The 25404-nt window shown below is 44.1% G+C and overlaps 1 protein-coding gene across 1 annotated transcript in view; it reads right to left on the reverse strand.

Moving 5' to 3' along the window:
* The window catches only part of LOC144141238 (nose resistant to fluoxetine protein 6-like), a 78867-nt gene that overhangs the window by 22967 nt on the left and 30496 nt on the right, over window positions 1-25404 (reverse strand). The window contains exons 5-10 of the mRNA XM_077672796.1: window positions 24889-25037; window positions 16280-16471; window positions 12226-12319; window positions 9422-9514; window positions 5649-5817; window positions 3083-3162 (exon numbers count right to left, since the gene is read on the reverse strand). Of these exons, the coding sequence (XP_077528922.1) occupies window positions 3083-3162; window positions 5649-5817; window positions 9422-9514; window positions 12226-12319; window positions 16280-16471; window positions 24889-25037 (777 nt within the window). The remainder of the gene's footprint in view (window positions 1-3082; window positions 3163-5648; window positions 5818-9421; window positions 9515-12225; window positions 12320-16279; window positions 16472-24888; window positions 25038-25404) is intronic.

A 25404-nucleotide genomic window follows, 5' to 3' on the forward strand; every position in this document is an offset into this window, starting at 1 on the left:
GTACTGATTTTGTGTTTTCTTGTACAGAAGCAACATCTCCGGCATAAAACAATCACACTAAACCTAGGTGGTTATAAAGCCCCGTACACTCAGACAAAAAATCTTTCTCCGTGCGAGCCGGCAGCGGGCTATAGAGTTAGAACCTTTCCCATCGAAAACAAAACTCCCATGATTGACATATTGGTTTGTCCGTTAACAGCGACCATGTCGCTTCTGCGATTCTAGCAATCTCAATGCCAGGGGCAGCCAGAGCTTTATCAACTTTTCTCATAAAATTTTACTTCTTCTGTACAAGTGCTTACAACTATTTTTAGTATTTGATAACCAAATAATAGCGTCCAATAGATGTGTTAATAAAATCAAAAATGTTTGATTTGTGACGCTATGCTGTCCTGAGCGACAACACTGTGGGCACCATTTTAAAAATAATTTTCGTTCTCCCATATCAAAAGCCTTCAGGTACAAATATGTACGCCTACTGAACATTTACAACACATTGATCGTATGTTAACGCAAGCAAAGGTTTGCCCAATCTCCCCGAAGTCATTACGCAGTCTTTATAAGCGCACTGATGCGTTACATTTTATGATACATAAAAATAGTGAAGTATAACCTATCTGACCTCCATCGATTACTCAACAAATCGTAGAGCATTTCACATATTTTAAACACACATTGGGCCTGTGGTGCTCTTCATGACAACCTGCGTACTTTACAATTCAGACATTGGAATACTTTCTACTTTTGAGTGCACAACGCCAAGACTGATGGACGCAAATATTCAGTATGTGTACTTGAAAGCGCCACCAAAGAAGTTCCCGGACGACAATTGAAACGGACAATCTCAACCAAGGAAACCACATAGATTTTTAATGTGCTTTTGAAGAGAAATACGGTTGTCGACTGTGAAAAAATCTAAGCCAGAGACGCATGATAACAGCTGGACCAGGTCGTGTTATGCAGTCCTTACGTCAGTGGCCCTACTGTGGTACTTAGAAAACTTTTTCGTTTCACAGTTTTTCAGGGGTACAGGGAAAAGCTACTGTTCATGCTTGTTTTACTCAAGGCACGGGTTCTTGATCAGTCAAAAATAAAGAGTAGAAGGACCGTTTTCTTTTTTATATATGAAGCAAAATTAGTGATCGAGTTTGGCTAAGCCAGCCACGAAATATGGTGCGAGAGCTGCAGACCTTGCTGTCGCAGAAGCGCTGATCTTGGTTACGGCTATGGGCTAGTCAGCTTTGCAAATCACATTGCTTACCTTGCCAATGCCGACAGAGGATGAAGACTACTGTCGCCGATTTAAAAATAACTTTTTGCTTGTACGCATAGTGAGTAGATGCTAATTTGCAATGTGCAGCATTTCGTCAAAATGCAAAGAACAGTTGCTGTGTATGGAACAGAGGGGGCGGTTTTAACTATATTTACGTTTTCTTTAGAAGAAAGCAACTTATACAAGTAGCTTGCAGTATAAGGAGTTCTTTATGCACTGAGAAGGGGAAGGCAACTTCTCCCAAAAAGCCCAAAAACAAGTCCCAATTCCGGCTTTTCGGGTTCTGGCTTACAACTTGCCGAGCAACAGACCTCTACTCGCAGATATAGGATTAATTGCAAAATTGTTACTGCTTAAGAAAATCTTAGCTTTGCGACTATCCCAAGAGAAGAAGCGGTGCGATTATTCTTCATTCTGCTTCAAGTAGTATTCACAATGTTTGACTATAAAATAACAACGGTTAGCCCACAGTTCGCTCATTCCATACCGTCTGAGCTCTTTTAAATGCAGAGCATTTAAGTAACTCACGATGTCACCCGCGTTGACGTCCGTAGTCGTCCGTAGTCGTAGTCCGCACCCCTCCCCCTACACTATATTAAAAAAAAATACCATCCGGCGCCTGGTTTCGATCCTTCGACCCTGCGGGCGGAACGCAATGTACATGGTTCTCTACCCACTACGCCAGAAAGCCGACACAGAATGGGGGGCTACGAACGCGCGTTATATCCTTGACTCATTCAAATTACTGCTTACGAGCGCTCACTCGTCAGCAGTTGCCACAAGTGCAACAACATTAACGTAACGCAAACTACTTAACGTCGTGCGCCCCCGGAAATGCTCTGCATTTGATCGTGCCCCTCGCGAGGGGGATGTTTGACTGCGTTGCCGTGCGAACAGTTTGCCATTATAGTTTCCGCCCGCTCCGGTCGGTGTCGCCACGGTTCAAACCATGGCAGGGAGGCTGCGCGGGCGTTCGTTGATTGGCGTGCGTTCCGGCGTGGTGGTTTGATTGTTGTGGCGAGTTCAGTCTGCACTTGGTATTTTTGTTGACCATTTACATTAAAAGGCCTTGTTTTCGTTCTAATAAGTAAATGTACCGGAAATTTTTTTTCTGCCACAAACCGTTGCCGATCTTGCCATATGCAGAAAGTTACGGAAAGAAAGAGCCATTGATTAATTGATTAGATTTATTGTAGCGTTTAACGCGCCGACGCAACGCATGCGATTATGGACGCCGTAGTGGAGGGATCTGGACTAATTTTGACCACATGGAGGTCTTTACGTGCGCTGAAATCGTGTACACACGGGCGGCTCGCTTTTCGCCTCCACCTGAAAAGCGGCCACTGCGACTAGGATTTGAAACTGCGTTTTTCTGCTCGGCAGCACAACGCTCTTGCCACTGAGCCACCAGGGACGTTTAGGAATTAGGCTTCAGAAATCATATTTATAAAGCAGGATTTGAAACTTCCGAAGCACAATAGATTACGTAGCTTGAAAGAAATATTTCATGGAATGGTGAGTTTAGACACCAAGCGGTTGAATTTACTAGAGAGCGTATCATTAGTGTCGACGTTGGTAAAGTTGTGTCTCTTCTAAAGATTACTGACAATATTCAAGGAGCAGTTCTTGCATTTCTAGAACAACCTATTATCTGTTGCACAACGATTACACAGTAGAGTTTTTTGAAGCAGTCTATCATGCTGTACCTCAAACGCAGACCACTGTTGAATGCTGTAGTATATATATTGAAATGTCAATTTATATCAGCAAAGAGATAAACAACATTTTAGGGGACGTTTGAATACTTACTTGTAGAGGACATATAGGATCGGTGGCGATATCAGGTACATCTGGAAGTCGGCAGCTGAGTACCACGTGTGTCCAAGGCACTGTCATAGGAGTGCGTGAAAGAAATGTACTTAAAGCCCTAGTTTCTATCAACATGGTAAAATGATGGTGTATGTCAGAAGTGAGGTGTTTGCAACTTTGATATCAAGCTGTCTCTCTCGTTTACCGTCAAGCGAAAATCTGCGCAATGATATAGCAAATCGAGCAGCTAATTCATGACATGCATATATAATGCTCGTACGGGCATTGGTTTTGTAACAAGTGACATGCAACAAAACCCTAATAATTGGATACGCGCGTGAAAACACCGTAAATGTGAAATATATCCAACCGCTTCGGGTGGCTAGAACCATCTGTGTCACCATTTCCTGCTCCCGTTACAGTCACTTTTTTCTTCATTCACTTAGACATTTGGAATCATTTTTGTTCCCTCAAGGTTTAGTATCCTGGGACATTGCTTAACAAGCTTTTATAACTTCAATAAATACACCATTAGGTGACTTTTTAATGTGTAGTTTAAATTCTTTCTGTCTGAAATTCCTAATGTAGGCCTCGATCGAATCAGCTTTTTGTGATGATAAAAAAAGTGTAATTTCTGCTGGGTTTTCCTAATTGGCATGGAGTAACCTCAGAACACTGAGGACGTATTGTGTTATTGTACACGCTGTGAAGATATTGAGAAAATGTTGATAAAGACATGTGCGTTTTAACATGCGTATCGCCGTCTGCAATTTGACGTAGCATTCAGGTTCCACTGATGAAAAGAATAACAGTGAAAAAATGTTCTCAGGCTGCCCCTGCCAGTTGTTTCCAGACCTTGTGCTTCTGACCGAGTAAAGCTGACCATACAAGTGCAGCTTGCTGGGCCAGTTAGTGTATAACGAAGCAACGGAAACCAGCAAAAAAAGATGCAAAACACGAAGAGAGAAGAAAGAACACAACGCTGGGCTAGGAAATGACATTGAGTAGAAGAAACCGACACACTCTGTGAACAACGAAGTCAACGCATGCGCCAACACCTACGCGTGAAACGAAGGAAGATGCTATTGTTACTAACTTCCTCTACTTTCGTATCAACACCACTAAGTTTGAAGGAAGCCGATTTCTTTTTTGCTGAGCGTGACAGACGGTGTGCTACAGACAACAGCCTTCCTGTTGTTGTCTTCTGAAGAACGCCTCCAATATTTCCCTCTCATTCTTAGTCCGGCCTTTTTGAAGGATCGTTACACTGTCAAATATTGGTTAGAACTTGCACTTACGACAGCGAAAGAAAAGATGTCCAGGTTCTTGAGAGATAACTAACCTGCAATGCTCCTTCAGCCGCTCATGGACACATCAGCCGGTTTTGCCGATGTAATCCATCCTAAACCTCAGCGGAATTTCTTGATGACGCTGTGCTCACAATTAACAAATTTCTTGGCATGATATATCTTACACGCGCGTTTCTCTTTTCCTATATTTTCATTCGCGCGCACAGTCTGGAGAGTATACACAGCGCGGAAAAGACCACTTGAAGCCTGTGACGTGAAGCAATTTTCTTTATGCTGTGCGACACCTTATTTATAACACAGCATTAGCTCAACCTTTTCTTTTTCCTTCTTTTCATCTGGCCCCTGTGACCTTAGAATTTGCCTTTTAAGCGTGACGTAAAGGGACTCAGTGACAGACGTGATAACTCTAGGCGGTAAATCCGCTGCAGTTAGCCTTTGAGCCTGATGCTCAAGGCTTTCCTGCATTGCGTGGAGGGAGATTTTTTCTAGCGCGCTGAGGAAACATAGTGTGGCTATGCCTCTTTTTACTAATTTTGAGTGGCTTGACTTGAACGGGAGCAACGCCTTTTTTGTTCTAGGAGAGTAAATCCAGCAAACGTGGCCGTCATCTTTTAATGTTAGGGTTAAATCTAAAAAAGTGAGGGTTTTGCGCTCACCCAGTTCAACGATGAAATTGAGAGAACCTGAGCACGTCTTAAATGTGTTAAAATGTCTTCAGCCACCTTCTCCAGGCACTCAGAAGGTAAAAGCGTTAAAACAATTAAAAATTAGCAATGCAACGAAACAATTCGGAGCACTTTAGCATCATTACCAGTGACGTCTAGAAGGTTTTTAATCAAACTTCGAGAGAAAAATCTTACTGGTTTCTGTTCCTTCCTTAAAGCTGGCCATTTGTGCTATTTGGTGCGGACGGTTAACGTAAGCAAACATACAAAGTGCTCGTAACTGTCATTGCACATTTATTCCGTGGAAGTGATTTGTTTCTTCTTTAAAACGTGCGCTCATACTCCCCCAAGGCACACGGCTCATAGTCTGCGTCAGTGACACGTACACACCAATTCACATATTTTGTTTCCGCCAGATATGAATTCTGAACCCCATGCTAATTTGTGTAACCTTGTGCGCATAAATTGGTTTCGTGCTCATGAAGATCGTGACGTGCTGGCTGAGATAATAGAACTTTTAAATAATTTTTACCTAGCATAGAAAACGGTGGCTGGGGAACAGCATGTCTTGAATGCTTTCATATATCTCACCTGGTGGTCAAGTAGAACAAAGTTCTGAATATATAAGAGATATGTCCACCAGCTGATGCGACAGTTGGTCTCGTATGTTGCAATAAAATCATTCCAACGAGGTCCATTGCCAAAGTGGCGCATTAAGAAGGCGCATATGGCTACCACAATCATCAGCATTGGCATAGTTCTGTGGGCGACGTGTAAAAGTCAATATTATTGTCGGGCGTCACTTCTGTAAACATCTGTACCATCCCTTCCAAAAAAAGGAGAGGATCATAAAAGCTGTCTAATATAAAAACTGTTTGAAAAATGCTTCAAACCCTTCGCCAAAAGTGCGGCCAACCTTCGCTGAAAGTGCAACCAATCGGTCATAAACCTTCAAAGACGGGAATCGTAAATGAAGAATCAATCAATGCGAGGACTTTTTGCCCATAATCTAAACGCATCCACGAACAATCTCAATGCATAACGATAGGGGGGTTATAAGATAATGGTATATTGTTGCAAACGTCTATCATTATCCCGGCCTGTATGGTATTATCTAGAACCGTTCTTTTTCCAAAATTTTCTGTAGCCGTTTATACCCGATGGAAGCCCGGTTTTCGACACGTGTTGTGTCCAGGGATCGCATCAGTTTTGTGTGGTCGACGTCCCGCGATATGCCATAATGCATTTGTTTTTCGACACGATGGGCCTAGTCACACAAGAAAGGTTTCCCTTTTAATGTTATGAACTAAAATTTTAACCCTGTAAAAAGTTTAGTTATTTTACATGTCTTGTCACCGTTTTTGCACCTGCAAATAAAGACTTATAAAATGTCTAGTAACAATTTAACAAAGCCTTTGTGCATTTATAGCTATACACATGCAACAGATAAGGTGCATGTGTAGCGTACTTTTTAGAGGCGATTGAGGGTGCACCTAATAGGCGCAACCTTTGGATCCCACTTGGTGGTGTTGAATAGCAGTGTTTACCACAGCAAGTTCAGTTCATTACTAATAACAACATTATTCTTACGAGATCTACCCACTGAGGCTGTGCAGTACAGGCGCCTGGGGAATGACATGAACAAGCCAGCTTTTGAAAAGAACGGCGCAGGTAAATAAATTAAGACAATCACCCGTACAGACCCCGGCCGTTTTTTTGAAAAAGTTTCTTGTGTGTTCGAGTTGATTGCTGACTTTTTTCCACAGAACCGCCTCACAAGAAGACAAAATAGTTGCAAATAGGCAACACAAACTGCAGTGATGCCTAACAATGGCTAACTGAGAACGAAGCTTAACAAAATTTTGTGGCCAACGTAGTACAAGTGATCCACCTATAAATCAGGGTTGGGAAACGTACACATACCTATTGCATCCGCAAAATGCCGTACCGAAATAGAAGTCTCCACAACCAATTTTCGCAACAGAGCTTTATTCAAAATGGCAATCAGAGTGGTGCTAATCATTGCTCAAATCACTATAATGTAAACTAATTCCTACTTGATGAGTCCACAAAATTGAAATACCTACCAGTAATTACAGATACTAGCACTGCGTGGTACGACAGTGTAAACCCAATAAGAATTTTATTACACCAGAAAAACCGCCAAAAACGTTATTTTACTGTTTCGAGGATTTCGACCCTCAATCGGAGTACATGGTACTCCTAAATCCCGAATGTACGCCACAGACATTTAGGCAAGTATTTGCTAATCACTACCAGCAGTTTTTATAAAGAAGTCTGGCGTATTTTGAGTGTGCTGAAACCTTATCTTGATAACGTGGGACACTTCACCCGATGCTCACATCCCGGAGGACACGTAGGCAAAACGTACGCAAATGGAAGGGAGTATGGCCTAACGAACAACGCAAACGCGAACCATCAATTCCCACAGAAAGTTCGAAGAATCCAGAAAGCAGAAAGTACCTGGAACCAAAGCCCAGATGGCTCCAATTGATTGTCAAGGCCCATATCCTAAAGCGAAGAGCGAACGCATAAGACAATTTTTTCCGAACTAAGTACACGCATCGACGCACGATCTGAATTTGTACCGATACGTGGTTTATAAGATACAGGTTGTTGCCCCCGACGGCCGCGATAGCCCTATGCAACCCCGACAATTTACACGGTGGCTACGTACCCCACGGAGCACCCTAAAAAGACATTAGCAATATGTGACAGAGATTGCGACAGTGGTACGGGGCAGTCAGTCTGCTAGTCGGGACTCTAATGCGTCAACGCCGGGCAGCATCGTTCCTGAGGTGGCGGGGGGTTCATCCTGGTAGCCACAGTGAGGTGCGCGAACCCGTTTTCACACGGCATATCATTACAATCGTTTATCATGAACGACGCCTGTATTTACTTTTGCTGAGGCATGCCTTTTTTGCAATTTTTAGTAACCCATTTGACACAATGAACCCCGGTTTCAGGAACACGCCCAGTGTCCATAGATCTTAGTCGAGTATTTTTATGCTATTTTTAGATGCAAACATCTCTTAGTCGACCGTCCATCGTCCGTCGGCGTCCCGCGTCCGCACGTGTCCTCGGCGTTCCCCTCTCTACGCCAGCTGTGATAACGCCACTCTCCTCCTCTCCGCTCGGCTCGTCTCGTGCCGGCTCAGGAAGACGAGCCCTAACCAGCTGTGATAACGCCGCTGTCCTCCTCGCTCTCTGCTCGTCTCGTTCCGGCTCAGGAAGACACCGGCAACGCGGTCGCTCCAGGAGCCCTTAAAGGGTAAACGTGCTCGTCTCGTGCCGGTCAAGGAAGACCCCGGCGACACTGTCGCTCCAGGAGTCATTTCATGGTCGGGGCTGTGTCCCTTCCGTGTTGCGGCGTAAACAACCGCACACATGCGCACATAAACGCACATGCGCGTCTCTCCTCCATTCTAGTCTCCTCCAGCTGTATAAAAGCAGGTGCGCTCGCTGCGCGTCGTTCAGTCTGCTCCGAGACACCGCCTGCGCCGCTTCTGCTCCGGTGCGGAACCTACACGGAACGCCCATGCGTTGCATCACCACATAGTTCCCTTCAAAGAGATGGTGTAATTTTTGTTGCTAATAGCGACGGACGAAGTTCAAGCTAAATAGCTTCCTGCTACAAAAACGGTTGCACCCGTTGAAAGTCCCCTTTACCGGAAGAGAGGGGGCTCTCTTGGGGTGGCGCACAGTGTCACAGTGTGCTCGCTTAATATTGGCAGCGCAGTCGCCCCACAATTACCTCGCTTCGACAAAAGCATCACCTGCTTACGGTCATAAGCGTCAGGCTCTCTCCTCTTTTTCTCCCCAAGCGGAGGCCGGGAAATATGCCCCTGTGATATTCCTGCGCTTCGTATAGGTGGATCAGGTAAGGAGTTAGTTTCTGAGAGGCCATGGGTGGTCTTGGAAATGTGCCCCGACCATTGCGCATGTAGAAATAGCAAGACAGGAGGAGAAACGGCATTTCCTAGGGCAGTCGGGTAACGAAACAATCGCTTGCTCTAGGTGAGGCTCGTGGTGTCTTTTGCCTCAAAAGAAACTACGCGGCTGGCGCCATCGGCAGTTCACTGCCCAGACCCGAAGTTACCGGTTGCGGCTATCAGTTCATCCATAAGGTGTCGCTACACTCTCCTCTGCCATCGCAGCTACGAAGCTTGGTAGTTCGCGTTTGTTTTCATTATGAAAATATATGGTTGCTCGACCGTACTTGCGCAAAAGGCCGTTTCTTCTGCTATGTATATTTGTGTTGCCTGCCTCTCCGTGACGGAGGAGGAACTGCAGAAGTCGGACGAATCTGGAGCTACAGCAGCTCTACTGAACACTTTTCTTACCTGAAGTACCGATGAGCATAGAAGAGAAGCCAGTTCTTTCTGCCGCCAGTTTTTTTGAGCTGTCTTAAAGTGGAATAAGCCAGAACCAGTCCCCTGATGAGGAAACAAAATGCAGGAAGAGAGTGTTTTGATTGAAACTTTCAAAATCGTGCCAAGTTAAATATTTGTCACTTTGCTTGAAACTGCACTGCGTTCTGCATTGTACCCAGCTTTTTTGATCGGTCATTTTAGAGCACAATGTCTCATATTCTTCAGAAAATTACTTTCATTTCTATATTTTAGCCCTATAACAAAAGAAAAATGCAGGGAAAGTCTACCAACAAATTTGTATAGCACTAAATAAAAATGGAAACCCACGTAATCATCACGGGCGGTAAACAGTGAGCCGTTAGGGTTATACTTTTTGAACAGGTGAGTGGGACCAATGTTTGGTATTTCGAGCCAAGCCTTGAATTTCGATGTTGTCGAATATTAGGATCTAGAAATACTGCTACCAAATGTGCGCTTTTTTATTTGCCGCCATTTCGACGCGGATGACGTTGTTCGCTGCTGCAGAGAAAGTTATCAAACGGAAGGAGACTCCTACAAAACGTCTTTAAATAGCTCATAAGGAGGGTATTTAGCATGTTATGTATGTAAATTTGAACCTTAAGGTGTTACGTAACGTGTAAATAATTATGACATCTCCGCATTGGTAACAGAGCTGGTTTTGGTTCCAATTTTTTTCCCTACCACAAAGATCGCTAGGAAAGGTTGGCATAGGCATTGCAGTTAGTCTTCCAACATAGAAACATGAAGGACAAAATGGCTGCAAGCCAACAACAGTTTTGCTTTTATCCGGTGGAACCGGTTTTTTGTTGCCAGAGCCTTGCTAGCAACATTTTGTAGGTACAATACACGACTGAGTTGTACACAAGGCGACTCGTGTGGTTATGCAGGAATTGCAGTCAGACTGCAGCCATGATTTACGACAACAAACAGAAGCCACAAGCTCAACCGCGGCATTTTATGTCTGGGAGAACTGGGAGAATCTTGTTTTAAAGTCTTCGTACACAAATAGCTTGTGTCAAGATACGCTGGATGCCTAATGAAGCACAAAAATAGCAATATTGTTCACTATCGGCGCTTGCACAATATTTGATTTGTATTAACCCGTTTGGTTTGTGAGCCATTTAAATTGACAAAACCAATGAAGCAATAATAAAATGTACAACGTATGGTTTTGTGCCCATTTTAAAGATCAGAGGACACATGAAATCAGAAATATTTCGGTTACATCTTATGCACTCGTAAACTATTACGCCAGACAGATGCATGGACATTTAAAAATGCACAAATGTAGCACGCACTGCGTATCAGGATAATGAAGACACTGCCAAGAACTCGGACCATATTTCACTATTGGTGCAAGGCAGAAGAAGCCGCAGAGCTGGCGGCCCCTTTCCCTAATTGGAGACCCGGCTCTTGCACATCGTAGTATTTTATGGACTTTCCGCTTTCAGATCATAGCTGGCAGGCCCGGATCGTTTGTTTCCCCGTGGGCTTTCACATCTCTTGCAAGTTGGAAGGCATTTGCACGCGCTCCAACCCGCGGCAACGGGATTCACAAGTTCGGCGTCCTATGTGCGAAATCGGCGTCTGGCTGCCGACTTCAGGCGCGAAACCGCCATAACTGGCGTGAAGATCAGCATGCGAGAGGCAAGCCTATCAACGCTAGGCAGAGTGTTCTCGAAGGTTGAGCTAGCCGACGCCGCTCGCTTTTTCACGAGGCCGCGATTATGTGGAACCATTGGTTTTTCATGATATTTTTTTACGAAATGCACACATCGCGCACGCCCATGCGCATTCCTCGACAATGCAGGGGCTGCTCACAAGGCGAAGCCTTACTTGCATTCGGGCTTAGCTTTGTCATATATATGGACGGCAGGACTAAAAGATTACGTAACTCTCTTCTTAAAATGAACTTGCACTTTAACGAACACGTGTAGCAAATTTGGAAAACTTACGCAACCTCGCGTTTTCTATTTCATTGAAAGATTTTGAGGCCAATATCAGCTCTTCTGTCTATTTCGAAATTAGAGGTTGACAATAGATGGTTAAATGAATACCCAAATACAACGGTTAAAGACTCAGACGCGGCTTACATCAATGATTTCTGCATTATCAGAAGTGTTGAGAAAACATCAAGATACACCAACTCCACAAACCCGGGTGCGCATGTATAAGAAAAACGGAATATGTAAGCTCTCTCCATGCGAAACCGAGCAGCCATGACTGTTGTCACAAAGAATAAATGCTATGAACAACCGACGGCGATTGTCGAGTGGTATAATACTCATCCGGTAAGCCGAAAGTACCAGGTTCAAATCCTGGGTCGCCGGGCACCCGGGGGCTTATTTAGAAAGAACAAGCGTATCGGCCCCGTAGCTCGTGTCGGCGTAAGAATGAACGCTTGCAACAGGAGCCCGAGCAACCATAGAAGGCCATGCGGGATGTCCCACAAACTCCATCAATTGGGGTCCGGTAATGAATCAGCGGTAAGTGGCTGACACCACAAAGAATATGTTTAGGCATATAAACTCAGTAACCAAACTCTGAAAGTACCGAGCGTTTATCAATTCGTGCTAATTCTTTCTTCTTGTTTTAAAGCATTGTAATTTGAATGAAAAATAAATATTTTATATATTGGTTTGCTTTTTACTTTACTACAATTTGTCTACAATGCGTTTTTCAAAAAGGAAATATATTTCTGGTTCGGGAGCAATTTTCTATGTTGTTAGGAAATCAGAAAATTTGAAACTTACCCCATAAAGAAAAACGTGTCTATCGCCAGTGTACCTTGAAAGACAACTTCTGTGAGGAAGTTTATTATGCCTAAATCATTCAGGTCCAGGTCTCCTAGTGAAATACACAAAAATCTCAGCTGTTGAAAAACAAGCCTACTGCTACCATTACTAAATATTTCTCACCAACTACAATAGCTGCACAAATGTCCTCCGTGGTCGCAAAAGCAGCCGTAGAAGCAATGCAAACTGAACACGCTGAGCAGCCAAGGTGAGGGTGACTTTTTCTTGGGCAAGTACCCCATGACCCTCATACATCGGTAACAAATCACCGTGTGGCGTGTTCTGTCATCGGAGACAGACAATTTATGAATGTTGGCTACTTTTGTTACTTCCAACACACAAATGTCTCCTAGTTATGCTCTTCGGGAATTTAAAACTTCAGAGGTTTCCAGATGCGTTGTGCAGATGGGGCCGGTAGGATTAAAAAAAAACACCTTCTTTTGCTCAATAAGGTCAATTTTGTGGTGTTTTATGCGTTATAGTCATACTACATAAGGCATCCACTTTTTACTTGTCATCGAAGGAGGAGTGAATCAGAACTTCTTCCTGTGTTCTATTACATAGACCTGCCCACGCTTATTTGATATTTAAATCCTGTATGTTGCATCACTAGCGTTTGAAATGTTCGTATTTTTGGCAGTTAACCCTGAAAAACCACATCTTGTGTTTCTTAGTGCTGTTTATCTGGCGCTATGAATTGTTTCTTACGTTGCTTCGACCATATAGTGCGGCGAAGTGTCACTGTGTTCCCCACAGGTAGCTAGAAAAGCAACGCGTGAATCGAAACACTTTGACGGTGGTGGAATTCAACTTAAGCCGTGCCGTCACACGACAGTGGACATCAGCCAGCATTAAAGCATAAGGCACCAAGACTGCGAAAACAGCGGCCCTCGCATTGCCTGTCGCAAATCGAAATTTTAAGTGAGGAGTTGTTCAATAAGCACAACAAATGGTTCCAGCAGTGAAGAACGCAAAGCAAGGTGCAGGATACGTATGAAACCTGCCGTCCCAAACAGACCACATTCTTTTCATCAGCACAGCACTCGTATAAACGGTTTTGTCATTCAATATTATTGTTTGGTTTTCTTGACTTCTGGGCGTTATTGCTGTGTTCTTTCTGCGACCCTCTTTTTAAATTTGTGATTCGATAGACAAATATATCTAATACAACTACGTTGTGTATCAAGATAATTGCGAACGACGGAAACACATCCAGAGAAAGCAGCTTCAAGCTTCGAAACTGCTCGAGTAGCCCGAGGCTAGCCATGTGATGATCGAATGGTTGCCAAACTGAAGAGCAGGAAGACGGTGCTGTGGGAATTTCATTGGCTCGCGAATTACATGAAAGCCTTTTTTGTGTTTTTATGCAAACACTTTTCTGGTTCCGTACACACCCTTCCACTAGCAAGGACCTAATATTTCCAACTACTACGCCGCTTTTTTGCCGCAAGAATGAACGCCGGTCTAGATCATCATTATCTTGGCGTTACCTTTGAGAGGAAACACTCATGGACGAAGGCCATAAACTGCATTACCGCTAAAGCCATAAGAAATATGGAATATTTTAGACTTACGTTACCTAAAGAACCGGAAGATACCAAATTGCTCATGTATAAATCAAAAATTTATCTAATCATAGGTAACGACTTACGCGCCTGGGAGCCGCACAAGCAGTTCGAAATTTAAAAATAGATGGGGTTCAACGAAGAGCCTTTCAGTTCATCTGCCGTAATTATGGAAGCTATTTTTCGCCAACCAAAGCTCTGTTTTTATAGATTTACCCTCCTAAACTCACGTAGGCGCATAGAGTCGTTAAAATTTATATTCTGCAGTACGTTCGCGTGATCACTCGCGCAATAATATCTATGTCACCTGTTCGAGGTCATTGTCAACGCTCAGCCGCCCAGTCTTAACCTAACCCCAACCTTTGTCCAAACGAATGACTTCAAATATCGTTCCTTTCTACGACAATTAGGTCGTCGAATGGTCTTCCTGGCTGTGTTCGTGCGCTACCACAGGGACATTTTTGATAGCCGTACAGACGTACTAGTGCCACACTACTCATACGATTCCCCTTTGCCTTCACCTTTTGCTATAGTGAGAAATACCCCCTAAAACAACCAAAACCTGAAATTTCTGTAGTATGAACCAGCTGCTTGTATGTGACTTCTTTTTATTGTTTTGTTTATTTGCGTTTTTGTTTTGTTGTTATTTTCTCCCCGCGTTGATACACTAGGTTGATTTCGTGTGTTCCTACATCTGCATTAGAGATATCTTGTACCCACTTCTGCTACAACCCTTATCAGGGCTTCAATAGTTTGAAATATGTAAATAAATAAATAAAATTTCTCTCGCGAAAGTGCTATTTTTGTATAAAGTAGCACTAGATCTGCTCCCGTTCGGGCGAGGTGCGGAATCTTCACTTGATGCGAGTAATCCTATTGTGCTCATTTAATAGTTTTGGAAGAGCATGTGTTCCCAAAATCATAGATACGGCTGATTGTTAGTTAAGCGAAACCAGTATTCTTAACACTACGTCACTTGAATCGCAGTCGATGTTTCCCTTTATTCAGAAGGAGAACTCAGTAGAAGTACATTTTACCAGGTCGGGTAGGCGGATGTGGAATTAATTTTTATAACTCGGTTTTCCGCATGGGTGGTAACCTGCTCTTCCTTTGCTGCAATTAGCTTTGCCCTAAACAGTATCTTTCAAGTTTTTCTCTCTACGGTTCACCAAACGACCTGGGTCAGGGAAGATAGCTGACAGGTGTGGACTTTGTCTGATGTTGTTGAAATGCTTGCTCACTATGTTGCTTTCTCGTTACATATCCGCGCCCTATGTATTAGTATATTAGTCGTTTGTGGCCTCTGTTTGTGATTTCGTTTTCGATAGTGCTGACTGTGGGTGTGCACGACGGCCCCGATTGATTGCTGATCAATTGTCGTCTAACAGTAGCTGTGACTCATAACAAGTTCGAATCTGAGTTTTCCAGTTGGTCTGAAATTCTTGAAAAACACAAGAGATTGGGCGGCACGTGTATGGCTTGGAGTACGGCATACCAAATTTAGAATGTTTGGCGTTGCTGCAGTGAAAAATGTAAGCAGTGTCACCGATATACAGGGGTTTCTAGACAGTCATCAAGAGGATTTTTCTGTGTACCTGAAGGCTTCAACAACAAAATTAATGTTATCCTGGGATATTTTGTTCGTAAACTTGATATACTGGGGAGGACAGTTCAAGTTCCGCAATAAAGTTGAGAAGGTTGGCTTTGTCGTGATTTTATTCCAATACGGTGCAATGTAGAATAAGGCAGAAAATAGTGAATTGTTTTGTTGGTTTTATTGAATGTAATATAAAACGATGCCATAAAAATATTTCTCTAATTTGGACCCGTATTCGTTCCAATCGCAGTGCAACGGATCTGAAGTATGTTGTTGTTGGTCAAAACCGAAGTGGTAATAATTTTTACGAGGGTACAAAGGGTTATTATAATTTTGCGCTGTATGTATTGAGCGGCTGAGGACTGAAATTCTAATAAAAAAGGACGGTGTCTTTCAAGTGTGTAATATTTGTGTAAAATTAGCCCACCCGGAACATGAGTAGGAAACATATTGGGGACGTTACGATGCCAGAAATTACTAAGAGAAAGTGGCTGACATCTGTAAGTGAATGTTGAAACGTAAGAAGTCCTTTGTTACGCGACTGATTAAGCTAATTTTTTTTTCATCACCATCCCGGTATTCCCTACAATAAGACTGCGCGGCTGGTTGCTATTACGTATCCTTGGTAGCACCGACATGCGAACGGGATTAGGATGCCCGGGTGACATGATTTTGAACCTCCCGGCCGTTATCTTTTTTTCCGTAGAAAAGATTCGGGTGTGTTCTGAACGTTTTCCTTATATATTATTCGGGGATTTACGGCAGCACTCCATTTCTTTCAAACGTATTGCGCATTTCAAACAAACTGCACTTTTAAAAATACAAACACATTAAACTTGTAGAAACGTACGGAAGACGCCACTCTCGTAGGAGAAAGTCCAGCTGTGTATCAATATGACCCATGCCATTGAAAAGAACCTTAGTCCATGGAGAACCCGGATGGAACTGCTTTCCGGGCCTTCACTTCCGAAAACCGTCCTTCCATTGGAGAGGAGAGAAAAGCAGAGGAATGCCTTCTTCAAGAAGCACTTGGTATTCGGTTCTGAAATGAAAGAAGAAACTGAAAATATTTATCGCTTTCGTTTGTAGCCCACAGGTCTCGTGAGGTTAATTATCACTTAATCAATTTCTGTAAAGGGCACCCAAAATAACTGACCGCACATGCGCTAACTTTGCTGCATATGTCGTTCAAACACTACTACTCTTTTCTCGTATTGGTTCTCGAGTGTTCTCTCGTATTGGTACGCAATAGAGATTTGCTGACATCAAATAAATGTTCCCGTGTTCACACGGGTAGCACTATCTATTGTAAACTTTATAATGCTGAACCTGGAACTTGACCCATGATATCCAGGCTCATCCTGGTACTCTTTTTCTAATTTTCGGTCAATGCTTTGTTTTAAGGCATTCTTTATTTGCTGCACCAAAAAGTGCGCCAACGTGTAGTTTATATACAGGAACACTGCTCCCCGCGTGGGGCACCTAGATTAGTCTTGGTGTTGGTGTTGGCGACACATTGGACCCCGAGCCCCATACTGCTGCTGTAAGCGACCGTGGCTACGAGTTTTAAGGTGAAGGGCCAAAATCAAAAACGGTGGCTGTCGGAGCCCATGTCAAGCTCCGGTGGATGGGTTTCCTGCCTGTTTACCAAGCAGGGAGGTCATTTGCTATGCCACACTATGCCATATGGTATTTTCAAACCCCCCCTCTTAAGCGCAATTGTGATCGGTTCCTGAGACGGGGCCGCACCTAAGTATCTTTTCCACTTTGCCATCGGTAGCCTTCCTTGAGCCGGATCATTTTTATCGATTTCTTGTTATTTATTCCCTCAATTCAAACCACCCCCTTGCATCACAGTTAGTCTTCTCGATCGCAAAATATCTTGAAGCCATAATAACAAATTCCTGTAATGCCAAAAAACAAAGAACTGGTGAACTCCTCATCGAGGTAACTGACGAGCAGCAGTTGACAAAGCTTCTAGCCCAGACTACAGTGCCCGATCTAGAATTCAGGCTCACACCCCCTCGGCGCCTGAAGAGCTCGCAGGGTGTGATATCAGAGACAGATCTTCTGAACGAAACGGAAGCGGATCTCTTTGCGGTCTTGAAGGATCGGGGCATGACTGCCGTGGGACGCATCACCATTCGCAGAGATGATAAGGAGATTCCCACGAAGCATATCATCTTGACTTTTCACCGCACAGATCTCCCACAAAATATAGGTGCAGGCTATATCCGGTGCTGCATCCGTCCCTACATCCCGAACCCAAGGCGCTGTTTGAAGTGCCCCCGGTTCGGGCACAGTACAACTCTTGCCGTGGCCGAAGGACCTGTGCAAAATGCGCGGCGCACGATCATCCGAGCGACAACTGCCCTACCGACACCCTCACTTGTGTGAAATGCGGGGCGCCGCATGCAGCGTACTCCCGAAAACGTGAAAAATTTCAACGGGAGAATAAGGTAATAACATCAAGGTCACTGAGAACATCACCTTCACAGAGGCGAGGAAGTTGTTTGCCTCTTTCCCCCTGGGGAGGTACACCAACGAAGGTCGACGGGGTGCGGAGCGGCGTCTGGTCTCCACAGGGACCCAGTTCAGTGAGTGTGACCTGGTCCCTCTCCCGCCCCCCTCTGGGTTGCCTCAGGCACCCTAACCCGTGGCCACGCCGCTCGCTGAGGCAGCAGCGGTTGTAGTGCCAACTGTCTCTGTTGGGACCGATGCCCTGCCGCCTCCACCCCGCCGTCCTCCAGTATGTTGAAGGGTGCCGAGGGGATGGGCACCGGGGGCCCCGCATCGGCTCCCACCGCCACCGCACCGCCCATGCCACCTATGGCGCCCCCTACGCCCGCGGCGGTGGTGGCTCAAACGAAGGGCCCACGAAAAGATACCAAGTCCGGGGGGCCCGGCCAATTGGGCATCCCTCTGGCATCTGATGAGGAGATGGATGTCGGGCCGTTCCTGCCTGCAACACAGCGCAAGGAGTGGACCCCGACGTCCAAGCCAACAGAAACGGCCAAAAATCCCCTCCCGAGAGTGCAAGCCCCGAACGACGACACATGAACACACACACACACACACACACACACACACCACACACACACACACACACACACACACACACACACACACACACACACACACACACACGCGCGCGCGCGCGCGCGCACACACACACGCACACACACACACACACCAGTATCCTAAAATATAAATAATGGGAACAGAAAACACAATCCAATGAGTCTGCAGAGGCCTCTTAAAAAATTTTCACGATGTGTATGAGATCTTGCATGCCAATCAGGCAAGTGTCATGTGTCTTCAAGAAACTCACCTCAATTCCAAAGAAACACATTTTTTAAATGGGTATATGGTATTCAGAAAGAACAAGGTTGGCTGCACCCACTCTTCTGGCGGTGTGGCCATTGTCGCCTGGAAATCATAGGCATGCCACTCTCTCTTTAAACACTGTCCTGCAGGATGTAGCAATCCGTACGATAATATATAGTAGGTTAATAACGGTGTACTCCATTAACATCTCTCCTGATTTTGCACTTCTGAGCTCCCATTTCGAGGCACTGGTTGACCAGCTGCCCGAGCGATACATCCTCACAGGCGACCTTAATGCGCACAACTCTCTTTGGGGCTCATCCGGAACGCATGCCCGAGTTCGCCTGATAAAGAAGTTTCTAACATCCTCTGGAGCATGCCAATTCAACAAAACACGGCTTACATACGATACCTTAAGACACAATACATACTCGCATCTCGACTTCGCAATTGGTTCTGCCGTTCTCTCCATGTCTTGAGTGGGGTGTTGGCACGGACCCATATTGTAGTGACCAATTCCCCACTTCACTGACGTATATAGGTACAGGCGCGAGAACTCCATCTTCCCATAAGTAGTCTTATGAATCAAAAGAAAACTCGAGCACAGTCACAGAAACATCTAAACTACACCTCGCATTCCTAGGACACTTACACGTTATGAAAGCCGCCAAACTCTTTACGGCGCACATCTTCGACTCCGCCGAAAAGTCCATTCCAAAGGCCTCCAGTGCGTCCCGCAACCGAAGGAGGCCCTGGTGGTATGAAAACTGCAGGCGGGTGGGAGACGCCCTGAACAAAGCGTGGGGTGTCCTTCCACGGTACCCATGGTCCGATAATTTCATCTCGTTTTAATGGGAAAAGGCCTTCGGAAAGGGCGCGCTTCCCTCACTTTCATGAACTCAGTGTATGAGTTGATTAGTACGCAAATGAAATTGGCTGACATCAAATAAGTGATCCCGTGTTGACACAGCTAGCACCCAGACGCTCAAGGTAGGGACAAGAATACGTAAACTTAAAGACAACAGAAACGCAGCCTGCCCTTGGTTAGTACAACATGGGACATACTGGAAGACCAGGCTAACACACTCGCTCAACATTTCCAACATGCGTCCAGCTCAGCACACTACACTAACACTTTCATTCAACACAAAACATCTGCAGAAAAGAAGCCTTTACGAGACAAGAACATGTCGAAATTCTGCTTACAACTCTGAATTCACGCTTCATGAGCGGAAGGTTGCTCTTGCCACTTGTAAGCAATCAGCTCCAGGGGCAGACAGCATTACATAAACCATTTTACAACACCTACACGCAGACACTCTTAAGACACTCCTACACCTATACAACGAGATATGGCTTTCGCGGCAGCTTCCAAAGTGTAGGGGGAAGCCATAGTTGTGGCGTTTCTGAAGGAGGGGGAAGACCTTTTTTCTCCCGCCAGCTATAGACCCATTGCCCTGACAAGCTGCCAGTGTAAGCTGTTCAAGAAGATGATCAATAGGAGACTTCTTTACTTTCTAGAGTACCGTGGTCTTCTCCAGAGCTGCCAAGCAGGCTTCCGGGTGTTGTGGCCTACAACTGATCAACTTGTTTCTTTAGAGGCTTACATTACGGATGCATGCATTCACCTGCAATAGTGCATGACGGTATTTCTCGATATTGCAAAGGCCTTCATTATTGAACGGCGTGGCGCTACGGCATTCTTATAGACTTAAAATCTTTTGGTATTTAAGGTGCCATGCTGAACACTCTTTCTAGTTACATGTCTCGTCGAACATTCTGTGTTAGAGTTGGGTTGGCACTACGAAATGTTCGCGTGCAGGAGAATGGTGTGCCTCGAGGTGGTATTTTGAGCTGCACTTTGTTTATCGTTAAGATGAGCTCTCTCCGAAAGGCACTGCCACCCTCTATTTCTTGCGTCGTTTATGTCGATGATGTTCAAATATCTTTAAATTATGTAACGTGTCCATATGTGAATGGCAGGTCCAGCTTAGCATAAACAAACTTTCTCGTCGGTAAGACGAAAATGGTCTCGTCGGTAAGACGAAAAGCGGCATCCAGCTCCATCCTGACATTATTCGAAATGGTGATTCAAGCCCGAATCCCGATAAAAAAGAACACAAGTTTTTGGGTGTCATGTTTGACGAAAAAGTCACTTTCTTCCCTCACATAAAACGACTCAAAGAAAAATGCCCGAAACAATGAATATTCTGAAGGTCCTATCTTACCATTCATATGAAGTAGACAAACAACTTCTGCCTCGCCTTTATGCCTCATTTGTAGGGTCACGGTTGGACTACGGAAGTGTTGTGTATGGGTCAGCCACAAAAGCAGCACTTAAAATGCTCGACCCTGTGCTTCACTTGGGACTTCGCCTCTCTTGTGGCAGATTCCGTACAAATCCTGTTCACAGTCTTTATGCAAAGTGCGAAAAGTGGTGCTTAGAGTACCAGAAAACTAATGTTGACCTTCCATATGCCTCCAAAGTCTCATCATTGAATAACCATCACTTTAGACCAGTTTTTAATGATTTATCCACAACTCAACTCTTTTTAAACCGTCTGCCAATTTCTGTTTCCTTCTCGCGGAGAGTGAGGCACGGCATGACTATTTATGAGGTCTCCATCTTTGATACATTCAAATCATCTCACACTGATCTTGTAGCACCACGGCGTCCTGCGTCGTGTGAGTTGTCTTTCATGCAATACAATAGGAACAGGCACCAAGAAGTGGGATTTTGCAGAATTTTATGTATCTGCAGTACAAATACAGGGCTGCAAATTTTTTCACTGATGCGTCTAAAATGTTCACTGCATTGCCTTGTGCTGCACATGGACCCAACTTTGATGCAAGTAGGACCATTATTGTAAAGAGTAGTACTTTTACGGCGGAAGCATAAGACATTTTTCCAGTTTTAGGTCACATAGTTGAACATCATATTCGTAATTCCATCATCTGCACAGATTCACTGAGGGTCGTCCGCGTATCACCATTCGGAAAATCATCGAAAAACCATGTCATTACTCTTTTCTTGAAATCATTACAATATCTTATTCGTCAAACCTTGCGGTGATTGTGTGTTTGGTGCCAGGCCACTCTGGCATTGGCGGAAATAGACTGGCGGATTAAATGGCCGCAATTGCTGCACTCCGAAGCACAGTAAACATACAAAACTCTACTTTTCACAGATCTCAAGTCACACATCAGAATGAACTCTATAAAACTAGGCAAGCAGACTGGAGCGAACAGACAGAAACAAACTGCACGTAACAAAACCACACTTGGGACAATACACTACTGACTCACACAACAGGCACATTGGTCTTACCTTAGTCAAATTACGGGTAGGCCATACACATGCAACGCACTCACACCTGCTCACGGGATCTCCTTGACACTTGTGTAGCACGTGTGGGGAGGCCCTATCCCTAGTTCACATTCTCATTCAATGCAAGGCACTCGACACAACACGACACAAAATCTTCAGAGAAGTCTACAGAGAGCATTTGTCCGTTCACCCATCGTTGTTACTGGGTGACGACGCCATTGTTTCTGTGACGCTCATGTTTAGGTATTTATTTACCAATACTGTAGGCCTTGGTCAGGCTCATACACTATTTGTCAGATGTCAAGTTTCAAACCTCATTTCCTATCATGCATAATCAAATCTGGCCATATACACCAGCCATCAGCATTATCTCTTATTGATTTTACTATGTCCGATTTACACCTTTCCATAGCTACCTTTTTGTGGCAATCACTTCTCTTCATTAAATAACTTCTTCTCTGGCGCTTTTTGCACTCGTTGGCCTTGCGCCATTAAACACAAATCATCATCTTCATCTTCATCACAGGAACACTGCCAATGTTACATGTACCTAAATTCTGCCTCAAATACATTTGTTTTTTTAAGAAAAAGTGGCCAGTAGAACAAAGCATGCTTCCGTATTTAGTATTTCAAAATGTTTTGGGTGAAAATATAGTTATCGTTACAGAATTCTCTTTATTTTTGCCAGGAGCTTGAATTGGCGAAAAAAGAGAAAGACGAAAAGACAAACATACAGACGCACCAAAATTGTTGCAATTAGGCAGACTGAAACTGAGTATTGTATTTCACTACATGTAAGCAAGGACGTCATATGCTTCGTTCTTTTTCCTAAGTATGTAAAAAAAACTGAAGCTCTGGTGAAACAACTTATTTTGCACGTTGGTGCTACTGCATTTTTTTGGTTCTTATTACGTGTACTTTAGAGTTTGCTTAATTTTTATGTCTTATAATTTTATGTGATCAAAAAAATACCGCATCGCGAATGTTATTTTGATCCTTAAAACGCCAAACGGTTCACAGAAACTATGTTCTGCAACCGAATTAAGACCACGGTGTCCTCTCCGTTTTTGTACTATTTGAACGCGCACAGAGTTTTGGTAAAAGTACCTTTAAACATTCGCTGCTTGTTACAATCGGGCTTAAGCACAAGATCAGCTTCAACGAGGCCAGGAACGGCGATTTGTAGAGAAACGCCTGTGGAAATCGTGCTCAATGCAATTTAAAAGAATGTCAGTATCGCCGGAGCAAACTTTGTCACCCGCATTTTTATTTCATTTATTAGCCAGATACTGCACATGTTTCTCCTGCTGCTGCAAAGAGCACTTCTTTTAGTAGTCATTGCTGCAAAAATGCACTCCTAAGCAGCGTCTCTCGTGAACCAGGTATGTTTAGTTGCGGATAGAATAAGAAACCTAGCGGCATCATGCCCAGTGAGTACCCCCCAGACTTCAGTTTGCACTTCACGTATTCAAACAGTTGCCACATATTTCTAAACGAGTTCCCAAGCCCTAGCATGTTCGTTTTCAAGAAAAAAAATTTTATGCGTGGAATTCTCCAATTGGCAGCAAGAAAGCTAACCTCCCAGCACGTGTAAAATATTTACATCAAGTCTCGTAAAATCAGAAGAACATCCAATGTTTTGCAATCTCCTGTTTTATTTCCCGCGGGCGATGGTCGTGCTAACTTCAGAATATTAGGATATTTTCGCTGCCGCCGTTCTATGAGTTCCCTAAAACGTATTCCGCCAGGTACGTGGTTTTGTTTTTTTACATCTTCATGCTAAACTCGGCATCATAACGTTTTTTATTGGCCTGCGGAAACTTACCCGCACGTTGCGATCGCGGGTGGCATGAAAACGGGGCAATACGGCATGTCTGTTAGTGTTGCCGGACTAGGATGTCTGTGCACCAAACGCAGAACGTGTTTGGAGAGAATTTCAGAAGATTTCTGATGCATCAACTTAAGGCTTCACATAACTGTCCCAGCCAGATAAAGCTGCTTTAGCTATTTGAATTGAAGTTGGAATCGCATTTCTGACAACAACAAAACATTTTGTATATTTTGCAAACCATGCCTTTCACAAGTGTATGTTTTCTGTTTCGAACATTATGCGGCGTATGGCTATCTTCTGGATAAGCGAAGCACTGGTACTGCCCTTCGTGCCGTCGAGGTTGTTTTGAGACGAAAGAAAAAAAATGTTGCATACCCGTTGATTGCCCTGGCGTTCTGTGTTTTATCAATAAAATTCTTGATTAATATTTATTGCCTGCAACGGGAACACTGCAGATAAATGCGCGCAGAGGAGATGCCAACATACTTCTATCGCAGACGACCGCGTGTTACGTCCTTTATTCAGGGCTCCTTCGAAGCTTGTTTATTCGTTATTCTTAGTTCTTTGCACAAGTTGGCTACTCTAAGCGTCCATTTATTCAAGAACGTCGATTCGTTTTCTTCAGCATAACCATACGCAACGCGAGAAGTTAGTGTGCAGTGACTACTTTTTTTTGAAAATTCGCTTTTGTTGATTTCATGCTAATATTAGGCATGGCGCTACTTACGTTCAGGGATCATAACATAGCGATAGTCGTTTAAAAGTATCATTCTTCACTTGGGAATATTAAAACTGCTCAGTTTGAATATATTGCCTTTTATAGTGTGTGAATATTTATGTACTTTTGCAATTTTTTGTTAACAGTCAGCGTTCACACGTGGTAGTATTGTGTGTTAATTTTCATCAATCTCTTTAGCTCTGTAAGATTGGAACGGTAAGCTGAGAAAAGCGACGTTTGAGAACGCCAACCAACCAGGAAGTCCAACGCAAGGATCGGGGTTTTCACTGTTTGTGGCACCATATGATTTCAGGCGATTTTCGCAGTTCCACGCGTTCTTACGTTGGTGGGAATCAAACAGCGTTGCTCCAAGAACGACGGCTGCCATGATAGCAAGCACCACCCTGCCGGCAAGAAAACATCGATGTCACAAGGTGAAACGGAAAATCCCACGCCTAATACATGAATAACGGTACTGTAGTTGAGAGAATCTTTTTGAATTCCTTCTACAAGGCATGTTTAGAGATCAGACAACACACACTTTAGTAAGCATTTGCGCGTCTCTGAGCAGGTTCGCATTGGGAGCATTTTATTTTCATACTTAGCTTGAGCTAAAATACGTTAACTGATCGAACAACAAACCTAAGGGTTCAGAGATGCTTTAGTTAACATAAAAGAGTTGTCACTGTCTTGAAAAAAATTAGGGCTCGTCAGTCTACTGTGTTTCTCTATCCTCGTCCATTGCGCTCTGTATACTTTTTTTGAAGCCAT

Source organism: Haemaphysalis longicornis, unplaced genomic scaffold (assembly GCF_048455015.1).
Source record: "Haemaphysalis longicornis isolate Haplotype H1 unplaced genomic scaffold, Haemaphysalis longicornis Haplotype H1 scaffold_6, whole genome shotgun sequence".
NCBI lineage: Eukaryota > Metazoa > Arthropoda > Arachnida > Ixodida > Ixodidae > Haemaphysalis > Haemaphysalis longicornis.